The 25,567-nt window shown below is 32.1% G+C and overlaps 1 protein-coding gene and 1 long non-coding RNA gene across 3 annotated transcripts in view; one reads left to right on the forward strand and one right to left on the reverse strand.

The window, feature by feature from the left end:
• Positions 1 to 23,642, reverse strand: part of LOC114324367 (serine protease HTRA3-like) — a 41,583-nt gene extending 17,941 nt beyond the window's left edge. The window contains exon 1 of one of the 2 annotated variants that reach the window (XM_028272178.2): positions 6,820 to 6,993. In XM_028272178.2, the coding sequence (XP_028127979.1) occupies positions 6,820 to 6,988 (169 nt within the window). In that variant the 5' untranslated portion in view covers positions 6,989 to 6,993. Of the gene's footprint in view, positions 1 to 6,819; positions 6,994 to 23,417 lie in introns of those variants that run through there. The other variant, XM_028272179.2, reaches the window with a different exon arrangement.
• Positions 9,129 to 10,447, forward strand: LOC126880126 (uncharacterized). Its single transcript, XR_007696427.1, has 2 exons — positions 9,129 to 9,666; positions 9,725 to 10,447. It is a non-coding gene; the product is annotated as an uncharacterized LOC126880126 (long non-coding RNA).
• Positions 23,643 to 25,567: the final 1,925 nt, after the last annotated feature.

Consider the following 25,567-nt stretch of genomic DNA (forward strand, 5'->3'; position numbering starts at 1 on the left):
ATCCTGGTGTTAATCAACGGCGAAATTAGATCTAGGATAGGGCAGGCCAGAGCCGCTTTTAGAAGTATGTCCAAGGTATTATAGCTCAATAAACTAAAATATAATCAAAATGTAATTCCGTACAGGTTGGAATAATTTTTTTATCAAAGTTTAGGTCCAAACATAAGATATTTTCAAGAAAGTATCCAAATCATACAAGGGGATCATTGTTTAAATAATTGAAAATGGGAAATTTTTGCACAAAATTTACTTTTTTAACTGCTGCCGTAGTTTAATGTTTTTATTATGGATTTTACAATTTTTTTCTGCAAAGCTGAAGAACCAATATTTTACATAAGACCTACTGGATTAAATTTTACCCTTAATTTATTTAAATAATTTTAAATCAAAATTGAAAAACAAATTTCCAAAAAAATATTATTTGCATTATAAATAAACAATATAAAACATTTTATTTTGCAGAAAAAGTTGCGCTATGATACCAGTATAAACAGAAAAAAAATGGTTAATAAATATTAAGTAGTTTATGAGATATTTAATTTGTTTATAAAAAATTACCATTTTTTCAATTGCAAAAGCGCGGTTGTTGCCGATAGAGTATACAAGTTTTTAAGGTCTCATATTTTTTGCTTTTATGTATATTTGTATTGAAAAACCAAAATTTCAATTTGACACCCCTCCAAAATGGTGTTTGAAAATTGGTGTAATTTGTTTAAAACTTGTTTTTTTAATAACATCGCCGGGATTAAAAATTTTGAAATTATTTTTTTATATTCGTGTTCCTGGTAGTTTATGACACATTTACAAAAGAAAAAAATTCTAGATCCATTTTTTGCCGAGACAGCATTTCCAAGTTTAAAAATTCATATTTTGTTTATTTATCAATTTTAACATTTTAAAGTGCGTGAGTACATCTATCAACGCTACTACTCAACAAAGTCATTTACACATAGAGTTAAAATTTTAGAGTATTTTAAAAAATAATGATTTTCGTAGCGACCTTAAATGAAACCTTTTTGTATGAAGAGTGGTGCAGTAGTACTTTGCAATATTTTCGTTAATAATGGACCAATTTCAATGTTTTTTTAAGAATAAGTTTTCAATCTAATGGCATATAAAACAACATAATGTTACTCTACATTCCACCAGACTGAAAACAATGGGAACCTTCTCTGGTGAAAATGGTTATTCATTTTTGTTTTTTTTTTTTAGTTTAGGGTATCATATAAAAATAATAACAATGAAATAAATGACACTTTTTAAAATAAATATTCGTCAATTTGTTATAAACAATTTTTTTTTCCAAATTTTTTTTCTTTGCGTGTGATAAATAAAAATTTATCCAAAAATTTTTTATAAAAAATTAACAAAATAATAATGAATTAGCATTAAAAATTTGTTAAAGAGTTTTTTCTTTTTACAATATTAAAATATATATGTATTTTACATTTAATTTTACAACCTTTATAACAGGTAGTACCTCGACTAAAAATTGTGTACCTATATACATATTTGTTGATTTTTATTCACTGATATACATAATAGATTTATAATAGAGGTTGTCCTTCATTTTTTTATATATTTTCTTTTGTATTCACATTAACATTGCGAGATTTTGCCAATGATTTGTACAAAGAAAAAAGTTTTTGTTTTTTAACAAAATTTTACTGGTTTGTTAGATTTTTAAAATAAGAATTTGTTTTAATACTTCTTTGTTGTTATCTTTGGTGCCAAATTTTATTTATCACAATATTAGAGACAAAAATGTTTTTGAAAAAAATATTGTTTATAACAAACTATTGAATATTTATTGCAAAAAGAGTCATGCAGATGTTATTATTTTTATATGCTACCCCAAATTAAAAAAAAAACATTGAAATTGATCCATTATTAACGGAGATATCGCAAACTACTCCTCCGCCAATTTTCAGGCAAAAAGTTTTCAGTTAAGGTGCTATGAAAATTATTATTTTTCAAATTATTCTACAATTTTTATTATGTGTATAAATGGCATTGTTAAGTAGTAGGGTTAATAGATGTACTGACGCACTTTTAAATGTTAATATTGATAAATAAACAAATTATGAATTTTTAAACTTGGATAAACTATCTCGGCAAAAAATGGTTCTAGAATTTTTTTCTTTTGTTAATATGTCAAAAACTACCCAAAAAACGAGTATCAAAAAATAATTTAAAAATGTTTAATCCCGGCGATGTTATTAAAAAACAAATTTTAAACAAATTACACCAATTGTCAAACGCCATTTTTGAGGAGTGTTTAATTGAAATTTAGATTTTTCAATACATTTTTCTAAAATATACCTAAAAGCAAAACAAATGACGCCTTTAAAACTTGTATGCTCTATCGGCAACAACCGCGTTTTTGCAATTGAAAAAATGGTAGTTTTTTATAAACAAATTAAATATCTCCTAAACTATTCAATATTTATCGACCAATTTTTTTTTCAATTTATGCTGATACGATAGCGCAAGTTCCTGTGCAAAAGAAAATATTTGATATCGCTTATTTATAATGCAAATAATATTTTTTTAGAAACTTGTTTTTCAATTTTGATTTACAATTATTTAAATAAATTAAGGGTCAAATGTAATTTAGTAAGTCTTACATAAAAGATTGTTTCTTCAGCTTTGCAGAAAAAAATTGTAAAAACCTTAATATTAACATGAATTACCGCAGCACTTAAAAAAGTAAATTTTGAGCAAAAATTACCCATTTTTAATTATTTAAACAATGATCCCCTCATATAAATCATATACTTTCTTGACAATATCTTTTGTTTTGACCTAAACTTTGATAAAAAAATTATTCCAACCTGTACGGAATTACATTTTGATTTACATGTATTGTAATTTTATTTGATCGGTCTATTATGACTATAACGGAGACCTAAAATCGGCATCGAGGATCCGCCTACTTCACTGCTACGTGTTCTCGGTCTTACTTTATGGTGTCGAGTCCTGGACTGTGAATAAAATCGACCTAAATCGCCTTGAGGCTTTCGAAATTCGGTGCTATAAAAGCATTTTAAAATTTTCTTAGCTGAAGAAGATTCGAAACTCCACAATACGAGAACGTCTCATCAAGACTACTGAAATTATAAAAAATATCAAGAACAGAAGGCTGGAGTATTTCAGATATGTAATGAGAGGTAATTAAGTAAAAGAAGACAACTGACGGAAAAATACGACTCCAACTACACAACACTGAAGAAATTAAATAAAGATATCCACCGATCAATCCGAAAAGACATAAGAGAAAACAATACAAGAGAAATAACTCACATTATTCAAGAAAACAAAGGTTTAAAAGTTTTGAGGCGAAATACGAACAGCATCGGTAACGAAAATATGTACAAAATCAGAAACAAAGATGGCAACGTTGCCACGGATAAAGCCGAAATCCTCAAGGTTGTCGAATCGTTTTATCGCGAAATGTATGAGAGCACCAACGAAAGGCAAGATCAGCCCCTGCCCAAAATCACAAACTACGGATCAGAATTAATGCCAGAAGTAAGACGACATGAAGTTAAAAAGGCACTTTCAGAAATGAAAAATAATAAATCCCCTAGCGATGACGGAATTGTAATCGAGGCAATCAAACAAGGTGGAAATAAAATTATCCAGGCTTTTGCCAAACTTTTCACCGAATGCATTTACCAGGGAAAAACTTCTTCTCAATGGAACAATGCTTTTATTACACAAGAAGGGTGACATAGCAGATCTAAAAAACTACCGTCCTATCGGTTTGCTATCACACATATATAAACTTTTCACAAAAATTATCAAAACAAGACTAGGCTAAGTTAGACTTCTATCAGCCTAAAGAACAAGTTGGATTTAGATTTACTGGTAATAGATTTACTGGTAATAAAAAACCTAATAGAGAAATCTGCGGAATACAACAAACCATTGGCACTGATATTCGTGGACTACGAGAAAGCATTCGATAAGCCAGCAGAAAATGTTAAAAGCATTGACAGAATGCCGAATAGACCATCGCTACATTAACATGATCAAATATATCTACCAAAAGGCAAGGGCTAACGTAAGACTGTCTGAACAACAAACAAATACATTCTGTATACAGCTAGGAATACGGCAGGGAGACACCATCTCACCAAAGCTATTCACAACCCTTTTAGAACACACATTTAAGAAGGCAGATCTAAACGAATATGGTATCAATATAAATGGAGAGAAGCTCAGTCATTTGAGATTCGCAGATGACATCGTTCTTATATCCGATCGTATGTATGATGCAATAATAATGTTGAACAAATTATATTACGCTTCCTTAGAGGTCGGACTAAAGATTATTTGTTGATGGAATAAATATTGAGAAGACTGCATCTTATAAATACTTAAGACATGAAATTCGATTGGGACAAGATAATCAGACGTGCGAACTCCCACGTCGCATAGGATTAACCTGGGCAGGGTTTGGTAAACTGAACTATGTATATATTTAAATGGACTTGTCCATATGCCTCAAAAGGAAAATCTTTGACCAGTGTGTGTTGCCTGTACTCACTTATGGAGCCAAAACATTAACACTAACAAAAAAGGTAGTGAACAAGATTCGCGTAACTCAGAGGGCTATGGGGCGCCAGATGTTGGGTGTCTCCCTGAGAGACCGAATCCCAAACGAAAAATACGCCATAGAACAAAAACAACAGACGCTGTCGAAAAAATCACGTCGCTTAAGTGGAATTGGGCAGGACACGTCGCCATATTGCCAGACAACCGATGGACAAAACGTATTGTCGAGTGGAGGCCGCGAGAAGAATCACTACGGAGCAGAGGACGCCCACTAACCAGATGGGCCGATGATTTGAAGCATGTTATCGGTAACTGGATGCAAGCCGCACAAAATAGAGATAAATGGAAAGAGTTGAGTGAGACCTATATCCAGCAGTGGACGCGTACGGGTTGATGATGATGAATGAGAGGTCCCCTAGAGATTATAGCTAACGCCATGGCGTTTAAAATCCTATTTTTGGGTGAGGTGGATTACACCTCTGTCATTTTATAGCTTGCTGTGTGTCTTTGCTGTTCTCGTGACTCTTTTCCATTTCTTCCTGTCCTTGCACTGAACTTTCCAGTCTTTCACATTCATTGCTCTTGTCTTCTTCTACATCATCCAGCCATCTTCTTCTGGGTCTTCCTCTGCATCTGGGCCATAGTGGTGTCCAGTTAGTTATCCTTCTCAACATATCTGATTGTGGACGTCTCTGTATATGTCCTATCCATTCTAAGCGAAGCGATTTTATGTACCTGACAATATTTTCTCTCTTTAATTCTTCTTCAATTTCGGCATTTGTTTTCATTCGTATTACTCCCTCTATTGTTACATTGTGGCCCAGTATTGTTATTATTTTTCTTTCAAATTTCAGAAGACTATCTTCTTCTTTCTTATTATTCGTTGTTGTTTCCATCCCATATGTAACAACCGGTCTAATTAAGATCTTATATAGGTTCATCCTGGTTCTCTTACTTAGGGTCTTGATTCTCATCAGATTTCTGTTCATTCCATATGTTTTTTTGCCTTTCAGAATTCTTTTCTCTGTTCTCTCTTTTCTGGTTTTCCCTATTGTTGCTCCCAAGTAGCTAAAGGTGGTTACAGTTTCAAATTTATGGTTCTGTGTTATTAGATGTTTCTGATTTGTTGTGTCGTCCTTCCCTATCGTCATATATTTTTTATTGTGCTGGTTTATCTGTAGCCCAATTAATTCTCTTCGCTTCTTTATCTAATTTTTTAACGGCTTTTATAAGTGTCATCTTCGTCTTCCTTATGAGGACTAGATCATCTGCATATGCTACTAGTTGAAGTTGATCTGTAATAATGTTTTGGTTTGAAAAGTCGGCGAGATAGAATCGCCTTGTTTTACGTCTTTGTTTATATTTATTTCGTTAGGTTAGAAGTTGTTTCGTTGAAACTGATCTTTGCTGTGGTATTCTTTAGGCTCACTGTTAACATATGTCTTAATTTTTCTGAGATTCCAAGATTCTCTAGTTCCTCCATCATTTTCGTTCGATTAATTCTGTCAAAAGCGCTTTTGAAATCTATGAATATTAGGTGTATTTCTCTATTGTGTTCTCTCGATTTTTTAATTATTTGCTACACGGTATGTATGGAGTTAATTGTCGATCTTCCCGGTCTGAACCCGTTTTGGTATTCTCCTAATATTCGTTCAGCGCATAATTTAAGTCTCATGTTTATGATTTGTAATGCTTAATGAATGAATGAATGAGAGGTCCCAAATATAGGTTGCTACAAAATATTATGCAAGGGAAAATAGCAGGCAAACACAGTCCAGGACGAAGAAGAACCTCATGGTTGAAGAACTCGTGAGATTGGTATGGGGTTAATACAAGCATGCTATTTAACGTGGCAGTGAATAAAATGAAGATAGCTATGATGGTAACCAACGTTCTGAAAGGACATGGTACTTAAAGAAGAGGAAGGTGTTCATCATGATGAACATTCTTCATTCTTCCATTCTGCTAACGTGTTGATTCCAGGTATTACACGAAGTACCATCATTTTTGTTGTTTCATGTAGTATTTTTGTTGTTGTTGTTTCTGGTCTAGTATCTGCAGTGTATGTCAGTGGCACTATAATGGCATACATACATAGACAGAAAGCTGTTTTTTTGCTCTCGTTTGTTCTATTACTTTTGCCTCAATGTTTTAATAGTATGATATTTCAAACCATGACACGAAAAAAGTAACAATAAATAAAATGACAACTTTTGCAGGAAATCATAGGATGTACTATTTAAAATTATTTATACTTACTCCTTGGTAGTATACAAACATCGCAGCACTTTATTCTTACTACTATAGATCCAATAACACATTTTATTAGTGGACACACAACATCTTTACAACAGGGACTACTTTCAGAAATATCAACAACAGCAACTACCAAAAGAAGACCCAAAAGAAAGTATATTCTGGAATCCATGTCAATGTTGTTTTAGAATTACTACAAGTGGAGATACTGTTGGTAGAATTTTTATAGCCCGGTTTGTTTACCTGCTAAGTTTACTGACTATATTATGTATTATACAAATAGAGCAATAACACACAAATAAGTAAAAATTTCCTGTTTTTGTCTTTATTAATCTCTACAAACATTTTTTGGTTTTTTTATGTTTTGATTCTTCAAATTGTTATTTTAAGTATATTTCCAGTGGTGCTCAGTCGTTGTCGGATGTATAAAAGTAATTTAAATATGTAGTTCAATATCTAATCTGATTTTATGATACCTGGTTGCAGTGGCGGCTGGTCCTATGAGGCAGGTGAGGCAGTGCCTCACCAGTATATCAATCGACTATTTACGTTATTTTGTTATTTCATCATCAATTCTTTAAATACAATTTAACTGTTTGAAATTTGCTAAATAACTTTATTTTCGTTATTTCATCATCAATTCTTTAAATACAATTTAACTTTTTGAAATTTGCTAAATAATTTAATTTTTATTATAAAACTTAATAACTTTATTTTTATGATAAAAATAAAAATAGGTACGGCCCTGACCCGTTCTTCATAAACATACCGCAGCGATACCTACTTTACTAAAATTGTAAATATAGCAGAGGCACCGTAGATGCGTGCCTCTGATGGTGCCTTGTCTAGCATATTACGAAGCCGATGAAGATCGGCCGGAAGCATGACCGAGAATAATTTTTGGAACCGGGATTAAGTATCCTTTCAGAGGCAGGCAAAAATATGCCTCTAGCGTGGTTTTGCAGTTTTAGGTAGTTTGTTAGAGCAGTTTGTTCTAGTTGCGTGTACTTACTATTAGTATAATTAGATGATTAGAATATGTTATCATGCTCTGACTGGCTGAAATCCATTTGCCAATGTCAATTAAATAAATAAATTAATAAAAAAATTAGAAATTATGATTATCTGTTTATAAAATAAATAAAAAACTAAACAAAAATAAAATTTAACCCTTAGTTTATTTAAGATAAAAAACAATCTTATAATATAACCGTAATTTGCTTACTTGCTTGTTTCTATTTCCGTATAATCAATACATTTACAATATAATAGGTATATGGTATATTGTTTGCGTACCATAATTTCATTTTGGCAAGTGATTAATAATAGAATCAGTCAACGGTCAAACCAGGATGATCCTAAGGCAGGCCGCCGCACATCAAAGAAACATGAAACGTAAATTACGTTTCATGGAAATAAAACACTGCTAAACAAATATACGTCCGGCCATTTATGAAACTCTCCGAAAATAAAAATGTGTCATGAGCATGAATCGCACTCGTTTCATTGGTAGGCGGACTTTGAGATTTGTTTAGCAGTGTTTTATTTTCATGAAACATGTTTCACGGTTCATGTTTCATGTTTTTCGTTTCATGTTTCTTTGGTGTGCGGCTTGCCTACGGGGGGGCTACAACTGGTGGGTCTCTGGGGGTATGGAATTACGGAGGATGTTAAGCGTATGGGGGCTTATAACTCCCAACCCCCCCCCCCTAGTTACGCCACTGGAATCAGTTGTCCGTTGTTGTCATGTAGTATATAATGTAAATTTTGCTTAATATGGCTGTTCCTGTTCAACGCTGATGAGACCAAGGAAGGACGAAACATCTGATTCATACTGTTTTGATATGTGGTATCATATTAATTACTATTTTTAGCTAAAAAAAACAGCTACTATGATTATGAACCTGTTAGAGACTTAGAACTTTCGTGGCTATTCTTTTGCTAATAAAATTGTTATTTATAATATCGTTTGCAAGCCTTAAAATAAATACGGTGCCGCTCTGTGACGTTATGACGTCACAAAATCGACCTTCCAGCTACTAAAGAAAAGCTAACCATAATGATAATATTCCTCAAGTCACAGCATAATAAACGCAACAGCAGTGACACACTAGCACTAGAGGGCGGGAAAAGTTCGCGTACTATTACTGCGCAGATCGTCGGCCACTTTTCGCGTAGTACCAGACAGTGTAGAAAACCGACAGTGTTGCCGATTTGTACATAATATTCAGATTTACTTAACTTTTATGACATTCTGATAATAAATACTTTTTAACATAATTGTATACGTATGCCTGTGGGAATTACAAGAATCTACAGGTCGAGCAAGTCTCGTAAATTTCACGATTGCGAGCCACGCTTCACGCAACCGTGTTTGCGTACTTGTGTTTCGAGTTGCGTGGTCGTGCGGAGTTATATTTACCAAATTTCATAGAAGAGTGGGTGGGGCCAAATTTAAATATAATCGTTTCTACTGATTCATAATAATAATATGTAGGTATACTATTCTCAATATGGTTACTGGGTGTAAAAGATAAATCTTATTCTATCTGTTCTTCATGAGTTTTAGATAATTTTAGTTGTATTTCTTTGTAATTTTGTGTTGTACAAAGATTAATTTAACATTTTCTCTGGAAGTATTAATTTAGAAAGATAATATGCTTCATTGGTGTTGTGTTTTGAAGTGTGAAATGCAAAGTAATTGTGATAAAGTCAAGATAAAGTTCACTTTTAAACTGAACTAAATAAGGTATCTGAGAGACAACAATGGTTAAATGCAATACAATGTACAGGTTTTACTAGCGAAATGAAAATTTTCCTGTCCTGTCTGCTGTAATCATTTTATATCTGGTAAGTTACAATTACAACAGTAACGATTTTTGAAGATGTTAACATTTTAATCTTATAGGAAAATAGGAAAACCAGCCGACTTAATCGATAATAACAATCTCCAGATTGGGTTCCTTCAATAAATATGGGCTATAAACACAATGAAATAAGTTCCCCAAAATCTAAAATGGAGTGGTATCAAAGGAGAATTAAAGGAAAAAATATTCATATTGAAATTATTTATAAGGCACTGGACTGTCTTAAATTCTACAATAATACTAGGTGGGTAAATGATTTTAGACATTTTTCATTAAGAGTAGATTAAGGTTAAGTACATTTTCATTCAGTAGATTTAAGACTTGTTTACACGGGTAGAGTAATGATGCAAGTACTTGATAGAGTAGAGTAACTCTACCTGTAAAAATGCTCAGCACAGTAGAATAGCTGGTAGAGTGTATAGTTGGAGTTAAAGTAGAGTGACTAGCAACCTATGGCAAAGTAACTACTCTATGACCACCACTACTGCCAAAATGTCTACTCAGCTGCACACTCTACCCATGGAACACGCTCAATTACGGCAGAATAGAGTAGGTAGGAGAGTACATGGGGGCGCTGTCATTCTGGCTGGAATTGTGTTTTGTGTAAATAGTGAAAATGAAGTTCACCGAAGATGAAACTTTAAAACTTGTAGAGCTATAATACGGCGAATACCAGTGTTTATGGAATTTAGGTAGTGTATACTACAGAAATAAAAGTTTGCAGCAAGCTGCGCAGGATGAAATCGTCGAAAGAATGGCAAAGGGGGCTTTGGAGTAAACGAGCTTAAGCAAAAAATTAAGAATTTAAGGTGCACTTATAATCAAGAGTGTTTAAAAATACAAAAATCGGTTTCACTATACTAGCATCAGTACTATACTTGTACTCTCCTCATGTGAATGGTATCAAGCCATTTTTGGTAGAGTACTACCTCTACTCTCCTCAAAACTCTACCCATGTAAACAAGTCTTTAGAAACAGTGGAAAATGAGGTAGCTAGTAGAGTAGTAGTAGAGTAAAATATACTGGTTTAGCAAATTACAATGTTTTAAGTTAATACAGTAGCGATCAACAGGTAGCCAAAACGTGTTCCTGTAATTTTGAATATTTTTTCGAAGTATTTGGCACACGTATTCGTAAAATAATAAAGAATGGCGGTACAGAGCCCAATTTGAAAAATATATTAATATGTGGAAATTACTCTGTAATTATACAATATTAAAAAAACGAGCCTGTACCGCCATTAAGAAGAACAAAAAAATACACTTTCTTCAAATAAACTTTTTTATCCGATGCCTAGATTTTGTGTAATTTTGGAACTACTAATGAAATAAAAAATTTTAGTAGTTCCAAAATAACACAAAATCGGATAAAAAAGTTGTATTTGAAGAAAGTGTATTTTTTGTTCTTCTTAATGGCGGTACAAGCTCGTTTTTTTTATATTGTATTTAATTACAGAGTAATTTCCACATATTAATATATTTTTCAAATTGGGCTCTGTACCGCCATTCTTTATTATATTAAGAATATGTGTGCCAAATATCTCGAAAAATATTCAAAATTACAGCCGCAATCTTGGAACACATTTTCGCTACCTGTTGATCGATACTGTTTCCTCTTAAGATAGTTTTAATAGTTATTTATGATATAAGTATTAAAAGTACAATTTTAAGACGCGCATGTGAAAGTTAACTTGAAAAAATAATTTTATTAATGTTTTGACTTCTACATCAGATGTCATTGTCAAAATACAAAATATTCATTATTATTAGGTTTATTCTAGCAAACAGTCAAACTAGTCAAAAACCGTCAGCAAACAGTTGGTCAGTAAAAGAACATAATACAGTCACCAGTGCGATCCCCTCTAGTCGCGCTGGTCCACTATTCGCTGATGGTTTCAAACTGTTTGAAACTGATGCTAGAACAAACCTATTATTATTATGCATATCATTATCTGTAAATAATATTTCTTCTGATTGTTAATTGTAAAGGATAGAAAAATTACCATTTATTTTATTTTTTTTTTAGAATCAGCTGAGAGAAGTGGTCTACAAAAAACCAGGAAGTAAACGGAATATGTGGCTACGAAAGGCAAAAGAAAGGTTTACAAAGCAAATGTGACACATTTTTTTGAAATATTTAGGAATATCAGTAAATTGCATTAAAAAAATGTATGAAAAGATTTTGTTCAATAAAAATGTTTATATTTATCAAGGATGTATTATTTGGTATGGCCACATATCGTCAGTGATGTAATAATACATCCTATCTGTTTTTTTTTTTCATGAGTTTTGTAAGAGAAACTAAAAACTTGTCTTAGGGTCACCTCCTGTTTTCATATGATATTTTTTGACTTGTTTTGTAGTAAATTAAACTATCTATGAACTACAAAACAAGTCAAAACTTACATATGAACACAGGAGGTGACCTTAAAACATGTTTTTCCATCTCTCATACAAAACTCATGAAAAAACAGGTAGGAGGTATTGTCACATCAGCAAGGATGTACAGTAATGAGTGCCCTAATAACCGGCAAAATATGGGCAACATACTTAGTTGTGAGATAAAAAGAAATGAAACTAGTCGAGCTGGGAAATTTAGCGAAATTAACCTTTAAATTTACGTTATATTGATCCCACCTTTACACATATCGGAGGAGTATGTCAACTAAAATTGTCACTGTGACAGTGGTAGTTTCCAAACTCGTCTGATACGTCTGAAGGTGGTACACAATCAATACAATCTAAATGTATACAATGTCTTTTTATCTCACTACTTAATACATCTTTTGTGCTATTTTGCCGGTTATTAGAGCGCTCATCACTGTATTTCTGGTATATCCAGGGAATGTCTACAAAATATATTTTGAATGTCCAGAGAACATTCGTGGACATTCATGGAATGTTCCAATAAGACATTCAGGTAATGTTTAAAATGCTGACACAGGATTTTCCTGGGATGTTCAGGGAACATGTTTTCGGGGATATTCCAGGAATTTTTCAATGTCTGTGTACCTTCTATGGACCTATATGGAATATTTTGGTGTTATTACCGCCGCACTCCACTTGCGATTTGTAATCAGGAAGATTGAACACATTGTTTCAAATACAAGTCAATCCATTTGTGACTAAATAATCATGGATTGACTTCTATTTGAAAGAATGTGTTCAATCTTCACAACTACAAATCACAAGTGGAGTCCGGCGCTTAGGGCTACTTCCTCTTTGGTATTATGTATTATACTACATAAATCAGGAACTTTCCTTCTAAATATATGTATGCATCTTGGCCATCAAACATATTCTTCGAAACATTTTTTTAAGAGGTTACATAGGTCTTGTGGGTAAAAAAAGTGACTTTTTAAAAAACGATATCTCGAAAACTAAAATTTATTTTTATTTATAATTGGAACATGTAAAAGTATAGTACTTAAGGTAGTCTCAAAAAAAGTTTCAGACAAAAATATTCATTTTTGTAGAGTTTAAGTTTTTTTTGCGTTGGCAGCATAACTAAGTCCAGTCTCATCTGAAATCAAAAAGTTTCTTGTAGTTTATACCTCTGGCTAGAATATGAACGAAGGAATTAAAAAAATGAAATTTGAAGATTTTACATAAGTTTAAACACATTTTTGACCCCAATTTTTCTCATTTTTAAAGTAGTTTTTTTTTTATAAAACAAAAATGACCTCAACTAATAAAAAATCCTTTGTTCATTCACTAGCCAGAGGTATAAACTACAAGAAACTTTGATTTCAGATGAGACTGGACTTGTTATGCTGCTCACCGCAAAAAAGGGCTGTTGTCGAAAAATTGCAGTCAACTCTACAAAAATGAATATTTTTGGCTGAAATTTTTTTGAGAGTACTATACTTTTACATGTTTCAATTATAAATAAAAATAATTTTTAGTTTCCAAGATATAATTTTTTTAAAAAGTCACATTTTTTACCTGCAAGACAACAACTTGTTGATTTCAAATTGTAACAGTTGTTTTGCAAAGTATGCTGCCCTCTTGTATTTTCTGTGTTATCTTCATCATACAATTACTTCATCTAAAAATTTTCTGCGAAAAAAAATAAACCAAAAGTTTAACCACCTTCACACCGCAGAATCAAGTTACACAAATTTTCAAACACCTCACCTGACACAGCGTCTCAAGTACGATTGCGCGAATTGGTAAATATAACTCCGCACGACCACGCAACTCGAAACACAAGTACGCAAACACGGTTGCGTGAAACGTGGCTCGCAATCGTGAAATTTACGAGACTTGCTCGACCTGTAGATTCTTGTGTGGGAATTACCTATGTCAATAATTGGGACATAACACAAAATATTGACGATGAATGGCGATTGTATTGTTAATCTTTTGCAGAAATTCCAGAAAATATTCAAAAAGAATCTCTTACGGGTAATAAAGTCAGTGCAATAACTGATACTGCAGCAATGCAGAAATAAAAAAAATCACGTTTTTTAAGATATCGTTGTCTGTCGACGTTTAAATGCGATCTGTGAGCAAATATTAAATTAGTGTTAGCAAAAGTGAACGAGTAAAAGAATGTTACTCCTTTCAAACAGACAAAAAATGTTAAATTATTTTAATCACATAAAGTCTTCATTTTCACAAGATGAGGATGAGGAAATTTTATTTGAAAGCGTTCCAGATGTAGTTTTATTATAGTATAATATATTACATATAATTTTGTTACAAGTATTTTTGAATTAACAACTTGAATAAAATAACTTATTTCTTAATGTATTTTTATTACCCTTAGAAACTACCAAGATCAAACATTTTACCATAATTTTTGGCAAAATCTGATCATTTTAGCAGTGACTTAATATAATTTCATATAGTGACATCGGCAACACTGGTGAACATCGGCAACACATCACCACTGAGATGTACTACGCGAAAAATGGCGACGCTATACTTTTCAACTTCAAAGGCGGCATCGGGGAGTGTCCTTGCTGGTCTAGTTTATTATGCTGTGCTCAAGTGTAGTGTGCCTCACTATCTTGTACTATCACGAGCCGCCCCTGCCTGGTTGCACCAACAGATCTTAAGCTGAAGATGTGCTTTAAGCTCAGCTTACTAAACATACGCGTTGCACCATTTAGTCTTAGATCAATTTTCTGCTTGCCGCAATGGATTGCCACGTGGATTGTACCTTAAACTTCGTCTCATTTCAGACGTGCTTAGATAAAGATCGAAAATTATGGATATATTATAAGCTGAACTGAGCTGGAGTTTATGATTTGTTGGTGCAACCAGGCAGGCGCGGATACAGAGGGGGGTCAACGGGTCTATAGACCCCCCTATTGTATTTAGTCTATAAGTATTTTTGTTATTATTTATTATCTTTTTCTGTCAACCAGAGCTCAATTCTTTTGATACCGTAGGTATCTAAAGCACAAAACTGACAGAGCGTGGAGCGACATTCTGAGTAAAATAGAAAAATGTAACAGAAAAAGATAAAAATTGAAGACAGGATTCAACCCAACGTGAAAAAGATTAAACGCAACGAGAGATAGAGAAATTTCTGTCAAAATTTGGTATTTATGACCCTTAAAATAACACCAAATGCTAAAATTTATTGGCCTGTGGATGTCTTGTCAACCGAGGGTACGATCAGTGGCGTGGTAATTTTATGGTCAAACTACGTTTTGTTCTAATTTTTATCATTGTGAGAATTAAAAAAACCAACTAATATTTTTATCTCCACCACTGGGGGCGGTCACCTTTTTGGTTGCCTGTATTGTTCGGGACATAATATGCTGTGACCCGTTTTATCACAAAATAAATATTATTAATTTTACCGTCTTGTAGGGTAACTGCGTTCTCTTTCTTTTCCACTATTATATATATTATATCTCTCTTTGCCGACGTTTAAATTAGGACTCACTTGAAGCTCGCTTCAACACGCGCTTCGACCTCGTCGTCAGATTTCCCCTTTATGGGTGCAACCAAAAAGGTGACCGCCCCCAGTGGTGGAGATAAAAATATTAGCTGGTTTTTTTAATTCTCACAATGATAAAAATTAGAACAAAACGTAGTTTGGCCATAAAATTACCACGCCACTGATCGTACCCTCGGTTGATGAGACATCCACACTATCCACAGGCCAATAAATTTTAGCATTTTATGTTATTTTAAGGGTCATAAATACCAAATTTTGACAGAAATTTCTCTATCTCTCGTTGCGTTTAATCTTTTTCACGTTGGGTTGAATCCCGTCTTCAGTTTTTATCTTTTTCTGTTACATTTTTCTATTTCACTCAGAATGTCGCTTCACGCTCTGTCAGTTTTCTTCTTAAGATGACTGAATTTTATCCTTAGGGTAAGTGTGAGTCATATGGCTAAATCTGGACAGTAAAATAATTGCGGTACGTCTGACCCCCCTATTATGAGTTTCTAGATTCTAGATTCAGGCATGAATTCCCTATTTAAACTTCATCTCGATGTTCATTATGATGAAAATTAATCAATGTTCAGATTATCTCTCCATCATTTTCATGGTCGGCCTATACATACAATAACTCCACCCCTTTAAATATTTACGTTGGGCTATTCTCACCATTCTTTTTTTTTTCCACTCTGCTAACATATTCAATCCACTCATTTTCCTGTTTAGCACGTAGCTGTTAATATAACCTAACCTACTCGACATATTATTTCTTATCTTTCACTTGTTTCCCTACCTAGAAGAATCTTTCCAGCTATGACATGGTGGTCCTTTATTTTTATTGTTTCAGGCACTCTTTTGATGTTTCTGGTCTAGTATTTTGGGTGTATGTCATTGTAGACACTATATCTACCACCAGCTTGGTATTTTATCCTCATTGTCAATGTTTTTTACGTGATATTGTAATGTTTCAAACAACAGCTATTCTTGTTGCTCTCGTTGTTTGTTCTCTTACTTATGTCTCAACGTCTCCATATAAGTGCATAGTGCAAACCTTAGCAAGAAAGAACGGACAAAAAAGAAAATGAAAACTGTTACAGGAAATCATAGGATCTGATCTTTAAAATTATTGTATTATATACTTACTCCTTTGTAATATACAAACAGTGCAGCACTTTCTTGTTACTCTTATATATCCAATCATACATTCTATTTCTGGACATTCAACCCTTGTACAACAAGGACTACTTTCAGAAATATCAACAACAGCAACTACCAAAAAAAGACACAAAAGGAATTTTTATAGTCTTGTTTATTTACCTGCTAACCTCATTGACTTTATTATTACTGTGGGATAATTAGCAAAATACAAGGAATAGCTCTTTGTATAACAAGGGAGGAAAGTGCTACTTTTCCTCCCGAGAATGAAGTTTACTGCCCGACGCGTAGCGGAGGGCAGTAATCATTCAAGGGAGGAAAAGGCACTTTACTCCCATGTTATACATATGGTTTTTCCACCTTCCTCAAATAACAAGTCATTTTTCACTTTTACTTAATTTATTTATGTAACTATCCAACAAAATTTATTAGAACTAAAAGTAACAAATAGGTACAATATAACTGTCAACTGTCAAATATAAGTCAAATTATTAATGTAAATATTGTTAAATCAAAATAACAATTTAATGTTTTTTACCATTCTAGAAAATACAGGGTGTTTTATAAATAAACGTTAAAATGTATAGATGTTTACGTAATAGAAAATAGATAGTGTACAGGGCGTCCATAAGTTATATTTCATGAATGAATTTCATGACGTCACTTTTACTTTTCCTCCCAAAAGTACAACTTTGCTCCCTACAATCAGGTCAGGAGAAGTATACTTTCGGTAGAGGTAGGTGGAAAAAGATATTTACCAGCAATTTTAATGCTGGAATCGAATCTTATGATTCTATATATTAATAATACAGGTATATATGCAAAGTCCGCAGATAGTGTGCTACTTTTTTTTAAACAAAATGGCGCGCGAAAATCGTGTTTTTTTTCAATTTTTGCTCTATAACTCCAAAGATTTTAGCTTTACACCAAAAACACTCAAATAAAAATTCACCGTAATTAAATTCTGCATAGAGAAATGTTTTTCCCGATTTACTTCGACGAAAAGTTTCCTCGGAAAATGCGGGTTTTCCAACAAAATCTTTATATTTCCAGAAACCGACGGAAATTGAATGAACAGTTTAGCAACAATTAATTTGTTAATTACAAATTTACGGTCGGTATAATAACCATAATAATTACGATATATAAAAATAACTATGATTTTTTCATAAAAAGGCACGGTACCTATATAAGGTACTTTACAGAATTGAAATTGAACTATTCTAGCGGCCTCAGGAATATTTTGAAATTATAAGCAATTTTTGGCTTATAAACAAATAATAGAATATCTCATGAAATATTAAATTAAATTAAATTATGAAAATTCTGTTGGAAATAACGGCAGGACGCTTCTTTTAAAATAAACGTTTAATTGCGATGAGTGGTTTCAGAGATACAACCGGTCAAAGTTGACCGGCATGTACGGCGAAGATATAAACAGTAGGATGGTAATTTTTGAACCATCACCTTTTTATTTCAATCCTCTTGCTCCACACAAATTTTCATATCTTTAAAGACTCATAAAATATATTATAATAATAAAATATATCGGTATTACTAGTGAAAAATACCAAAATTTCAATCAAATATCAGGTTGAAGAAAATGGAATCTCAAAGTTCAAAATCGGTATACGTTGAAAAAATGCATTTTCTCAGCTTCCCAAGGAGCAATTTTCTTCATCTTCTTCTTGTTCCCAAGTAACTCGAGAAGATCCACCTACATTATTAAATGTCAAAGTTGCTTTTGTTTTGTTATAATAAATAAATCTATTTATTATAACAAATTTTTTAAATTTTTTTAAACAAAGATGGTTTAAATATTCAAATGAGAATATTTGTATTTTAATCGTTAAAAGGTACACTTGTGGTAGGTTTACCTAAAAAAATCTACAGCTGGAAAAAATATGTTTTATTTTTTTAAAAATAAAATAGATTATTATAACAAAACAAAAGCAACCTTGACATTTATTAATGCGTTAGTTAGATGGCTCTACTCGAGTTACTTGGGAAAAAAAGAAAATGAAGAAAATTGCTCCATGGGAAGCCGAGAAAATGCATTTTTTTTAACGTATACCGATTTTGAATGATATTCCATTTTCTTCAACCTGGTTTTTTATTGATATTTTGGTATTTTTGGTATTTTTCACTCGTAATACCGATAGTTTTTATTATTATAATATATGTTATGAGTCTTTTAAAGATATGAAAATTTGTGTGGAGCAAGAGGACTGAAATAAAAAGGTGATGGTTCAAAAATTACCATCCCCCTGTTTACATCTTCGCCGTACATGCGCTTTGATCGCTTTAGAGCGCTTGTATCTCTGGAACCACTCATCACAATTAAACGTTTTTTCTTATGAAAAAAACCTTCCACGTTCTTTCCAACATTTTTTTCGTAATTTAATTTACTTTTATATTTCCCGAGATATTCTATTTGTTTATAAGCCAAAAAATTGTTTATAATTTAAAAATATTCCTGAGGCCGCCTAAATAGTCCAATTTCAATTCTGTAAAGTACCTATATTAGATAGGTATAGTGCCTTTTTATAAAAAAATTATAGTTATTCTTATATATTGTAATTATTATGCTTCTTATAGGGACCGTAAATTTTTAATTAACAAATTAATTGTTGCTAAACTGTTCATTGAATTTCCGTCGGCTTCTGGAAATATAATCTATACCAAAATAGCTTTGATACTACCAAGTTATTTAATTATTAATAAATAATTACTTACCTAAAATTTTAGTTGAAAATTAAAGATTTTGTTGGAAAACCCCGCATTTTCCGAGGAAAATTTTCGTCGAAGTAAATCGGGAAAACATTTCTGTATGCAGAATTTAATTATGGTGAATTTTTATTTGCAGAATTTAATTATGGTAAAGTTGATATTTTTGGAGTTATAGAGCAAAAATTGATAAAAACACGATTTTCGGGCCCCATTTTGTTTATAAAAAAACTAGCATACTATCTGCGGACTTTGCATGCCTATATTATTAATATATAGAATCATAAGATTATTGCTGGTAAATAACTTTTCCCAAAAATGGCTCATTCTCCGATAATCTGCCTAGACTATATACACACATATGGCAATAACATTAAAACAAATAAAAAAATTTCTGTTTTGTGTTTTTTAATCTCTACAAATATTTTGTGGTTTTATGTTTTGGTTCTTCCAGTGGTTATTATTCGTTGCCGCATGTCAAAAAGTAGTTTAAATAGTTTAATATTTAGGACGATGAAAAAATATAAAAGTTCTACTTCTTCTTTTTCTTTCTTCATTATTCCAGACGAATCGTCTATTTAAACTTGACCTTGATCTTCATGAACATTCATCAATGTTTAGACTGTCGCTCCACCTTTTTCGATGTCGGCCTATACTAGATCTCCCTCCCGTTTACGAGTTATCTCGAGCGATTCTCACCATTCTTCTTTCTTCTATTCTCCTAATATGTTCGTTCGTTCCACTTATTTTCCTGTTTATCGCCCAACTTATTTTCCTGTTTAGCCCGTTCAGGGGTGCTGGTTATACGGCTACACTGTATGCGCTCAAATATTTGTCCTTTAAAAGTTCTTGAAGTGTTTAAAAAACCGGCGACTGGACAGATAGGGAGTATTGGTTATTCGTGCTTATGCATTTTGCGTGCGAATAGACGAATGGACCCTTCAAACTTCGTCCTCCATGGCTTAAAGTAATTCCGAAGCTTAATTTATGGCCTCTGTACCCTATTTTTATTGTCCGGTGCAGCGTAACGCTATTTCCCGTGACTTGTCGGTAAATGACACAGTTTTGAAGAAATTTAACATACAGGTACTAAAGTCTTAGGAAGCTCAACCTTTCCATGGAGCTAGGGCGCTGATACGATCAATTATGTGGTAATTTGACTATGCAGTGGACTGACTACGTTGTGTTAAGAGTTTTATCATTGTATGAATTAACCAACTCAATAAAATTTCTACCGCCCACATTGGCGACGTACCTTGATTGGGGACATAATGGTCCGACTTATTTTATCATAAAAGAAAATATTTATTAACAGACCGGTCTAGTTAGACTCAAAAATAGGAGTGAGGCTACAATAATTACCATCAAGCTGAAAATTGGCAGGATTGTTCAAAATACCATCATAAATGAAATCTAAAAAGTCCTCATAAATCCGACCCGTGCTAAAAAATTTACGCAGGGTCAAAGGTCACCAAATATGGTTTTTAGCGATTTTCAGCGAACGGTAAGTTTTATCGTAAAATTAGCTCTAACAAAAAATGTAGCTTAGATAATTACCTATAAAAAATATCTTAATAGTTTTTTTCCTAAGAGCCACTGTTTTTGAGATACAACGATTCAAAGAGTTGAAAGACTTCTAATCGTCATAATATATGTATTAGTACACCAGGTATATACATCACTGAAGCTGTAATACAAGTAAACATAATATTCTATCGGTCAACTTAACTTATATTACACATAATAATATAAGATTATAAATATGATAATGTTTCTACTATACAGCTTGCGGTCTACCGAGGAATGCAATGTATAAGCTGTATTATATTACAGTGCCAACAAAAAAATCTTTACAAACTTAATGTAATTAACTTTTATTTGAATTTTACGGCTTAATCCCAACAAAAATAGTAAATTGATACGTACGGCGTCATTTTGGTCCCAGAGTTACTGTCGTATTTGATGTCTATAATGATTTTACGAGAAATATTAAAGTTGCAGAACAACGTCGTAGAACTTCAGCAACATCTTCATCTTCTAATATTTTATTTGATCAATCTATGACAGTATCTACCACTCGACAGAAATTTCTTGCAAATATTCACAACAAATCTCGGTTCATTTCAATGCTGAAAGATAAGTTTATTGCTGAAAATATATCGGTAAAACAAGCTAATAATGATGCTGATGTAATGATAATTGAAACAGCCATATAGCAATTCAATTTAACAAATACAACTATTGTTGTAGGTGAAGATGTAGACTTGCTCGTATTACTCACTGGTAGAACTCCAATCGAAAAAACTATCTTTTTTTTAAAACGTGGAAAAGCTAAACACCAATCGGAAATATATTCATCGAAAAGTTTATCTACTTTTGCAAAATGTCAAAATCATATACTATTTTTACACGCAATAACTGGCTGTTATACGACATCTGCATTTTTCAGGAGGGGTAAAACGACTGTTTTTAAAATGTTTGAAAAACAAGATTTACTTTAATGTGCTGAAGTTTTAAAAAAAACTAATTCAACTCCACAAGCAGTTATTTCCAACGGAATTAGCTTTCTTCTCTCTATGTATGGAGCGCCTAAGAAAACTACGTGCTTAGATAAGTTTTGATATGCATGCTTTTTTAAAAGTACTCGAAACAAAAAACAAGTGCAGTTATCTTGTCTTCCTCCAACCTCAGCGGCTGCTCATCAACATCTTTTTCTTTTTTTTTTTTCTTTTACTAAGTTAATGGCACTGGCGTAGCCAAAAGGCCAGTCATGTTTTCTTATAGTTTTATCAACATCTTTTTCGGGTTCAAGTTCAAGTGTGGCTTGGTTATCAGCTAGATCCAAAAGACTAGGGATGGAAATTAGTCGACAGTTCATTAGAACCAATCCAAACATTACTCCCCTGCGCCGAAAACACTTCTGAACACAATTTTTTGCAACTGTAAAAAGAGATGTAGCGCTAAATGTGGTTGCATAAAAGTTGGACTGTTTTATTCGGTAGCATGCACTAATTGTCAAAACCGGTCGTGCTCCAATGTTGAATCACCAACAATTGAGGATTCATTTGATTATATCGAGGAGCCATGCGATGTGTCATTATTGGGACAATTTACTTGCACTCAGGATGAACAAGAAGAAGAAGAATAAGAAGAATAAGAAGAATAAGAAGAAGAAGAACTAGAAGATGAAGAAAAGGAAGAAGAACAATGAGAAGAAGAACAAGGGAAGCAGAAGTATTAGAAAATTATGAACCAGTTTGATAAATTTCCCTTTTTTAATTTATACCGCTTTATATAACTTTTATCATTGTTAACCCTTGCCAATATCAATTAATAGCTTTAAATTAAACAGAATCATAACAGATCCGTGGAATAGGCCTACTGGGGAAACCACGTTAGAAAAACGCGCTAAGTACACTACCTCAAAGGTGGTGTGGAAACGTGTGCGCAATTATGACGATTACCACTATTTGAATCGTTATACCTCAAAAACGGTGGCTCTCAGGAAAAAAAGTAATAAGGCATTTTTTATAGATAATTATCTAATCCACATTTTTTGTTAGATCTAATTTTACGATAAAACTTACCGTTTCGCTGAAAATAGCTAAAAACCATATTTGGTGACCTTTGACCAGGCGCAAAATTTTTAGCACGTGTCGGATTTATGAGGACTTTTTAGATTTCATTTATGATGTGATGGTATTTTGAACAATCCTGCCAATTTTCAGCTTGATGGTAATTTTTGTAGCCTCGGATGCGTAAGTTGACCGGAGTATAATATTTATTTTATATGTATTAACATCGCTTTTGGAATTGGGTTTTATGGTTTCTCGCAGTATTTTGGTTTTTGTTGTTTTTGGTCTAATCTCTGTGATGTAGTTTATTAAAAAAAGAAAATAAAATCTGTTACATTAAATCAGAGGATATTTGAAATTATATTATACTTACTCCTTGGATATATACAAACATTGCAGCACTTTCTTTTTACTGTTATAGATCCATCACCACATGCTATAGCTGGACATAAAACCGCTGCACAAGGAGGACCACTTTCAGAAATATCAACAACAGCAACTACCAGAAGAAGGCCCAAAAGGAAGTATATTTTGGAATCCATGTCAATATTTTACAATTAATACAATTGGAGATACTGTTGGTAGAATTTTTATAGCTCTCCTTGTTTACCTGATAACCTCATTGACTTTATTATATTTATAAATTTTATATTATGCAAATAGAACAATTATATACAAATAGTTCCTGTTTTCTGTCTTTTTTATCTCTACAAATATTTTGAGATTTTTTTATGTTTTTATTTTTCCAGTTTTCATTATACAGGGTGTTTTATTGGGAAACGGAAATACTTGAATGTGAATAGAAGTCACTAAGGCGGTTCTAGATATACCACATTTATAGCCTCACTGATTTTATAACCTGGACCTATAACTTTAGAACCACCCTGTATATTTTTTTGATATTTGGTACACATATGTATCATTTACAACCCAACCCATCCAACTACTAATCACAAAAAAATCCAGGTCCGGACTAAAAAAAATTAGAAATTCTTTGTGGCCTTGAAACAACACCCTGTCTATTGAAATTTTTAAAATACGTTTGCATATTTGAAAAGAGCACAAAAAACTAAGTCTAGTGATTTGCTTAAATTTTTCGGCCAGATAATTTAATGACTTTAATTTTGAAATCATATTTAAGTTTTAAGAACTCTTAGATTAAAAAACAAATACTCATTCTAAAAATACTCAATACCTATTTACTACATTAGAACGATCCATTTACTAATGACAAAAAAAATTCAGGTCCGGATTAACAAAAAACATAAAGTAATTGTGACCTTGAAACAACAACAATATTAAAATTTTCCAAATTGGTTTGCACATTTGAAAAGAGCACACAAAACTGAGTTTATAGCTTCGCTTTAACTTTTTGCGCAGACATTTTAATGACTTTAATTTTTAAATTAAATCTATTGAAATTTTTTAGAACTCTGAGATTAAAAAGCAGGCATTAGTAACTGTTAATAATAAATTAATAAAGTTATTGACTAAATACTTATTTTAAAAATAATTAATACTTATTTACTAGGTACATTGGAACGACCCACATACTAATCACAACAAAAATCCAGGTCCTCATTAACAAAAAAAATATAAAGTAATAGTGACCTTGAAAAACATCCTGTATATTAAAATTTTCAAAGTCCGTTTGAACATTTGAAAAGAGCACAGAAAACTAAGTTTAATGGTTCGCTTCCATTTTTTGCGCAGAAATTGTATTGACTTTAATTTTGAAATTAGGCCGAAATTTTTAAGAACTCTAACAAAAATTTCGATAATTTCAAAAGTAATTTCATTAAATGGTCTGCGCAAAAAATTAAAGCGAGCCATTAAACTTTGTTTTTTGTGTTCTTTTCAAATGTTTAAACGGATTTTGAAAATTTCAATATGGTTTTTCAAGGTGACTATTACATTATATTTTTTCTGAATTTTTCTTGTGATTAGTAAATGGGTCGTTCCAATGTATAAATGATTACTGATTACGTTTAAAATGAGTATTTAGTCATTAACTTATTATTAAAAGTTACTAATACCTGATTTTTCATATCAAAGGTTTAAAAAATTTCAATAGATTTAATTTCAAAATTAAAGTTACTAAATTTTCTGTGCAAAAAATTAAAGCGAACCTGTAAACTCAGTTTTTTGTGCTCTTTTCAAATGTGCAAACCAATTTGGAAAATTTCAATATACAGGGTGTTGTTTCAAGGTTACAATTGCTTTATGTTTTTTTTTGTTAATCCGCACCTGGATTTTTCTTGTGATTATTAAATGGATCGTTCTAATGTAGTAAATAAGTACTGATTATTTTTAGAATGAGTATTTGTTCATTAACTTTATTAATTTATTATTAAAAGTTAATAATACCTGCTTTTTAATCTAAGAGTTTTTAAAAACTTAAATGTGATTTCAAAATTAAAGTCATTAAAAAATTGTCTGGCCGAAAAATTTAAGCAAATCATTAGACTTAGTTTTTGTGGTCTTTTCAAATATGCAAACGGATTTTAAAAATTTCAATATACA

Source organism: Diabrotica virgifera, chromosome 1, assembly GCF_917563875.1.
Source record: "Diabrotica virgifera virgifera chromosome 1, PGI_DIABVI_V3a".
Taxonomy (NCBI): Eukaryota; Metazoa; Arthropoda; class Insecta; order Coleoptera; family Chrysomelidae; genus Diabrotica; species Diabrotica virgifera.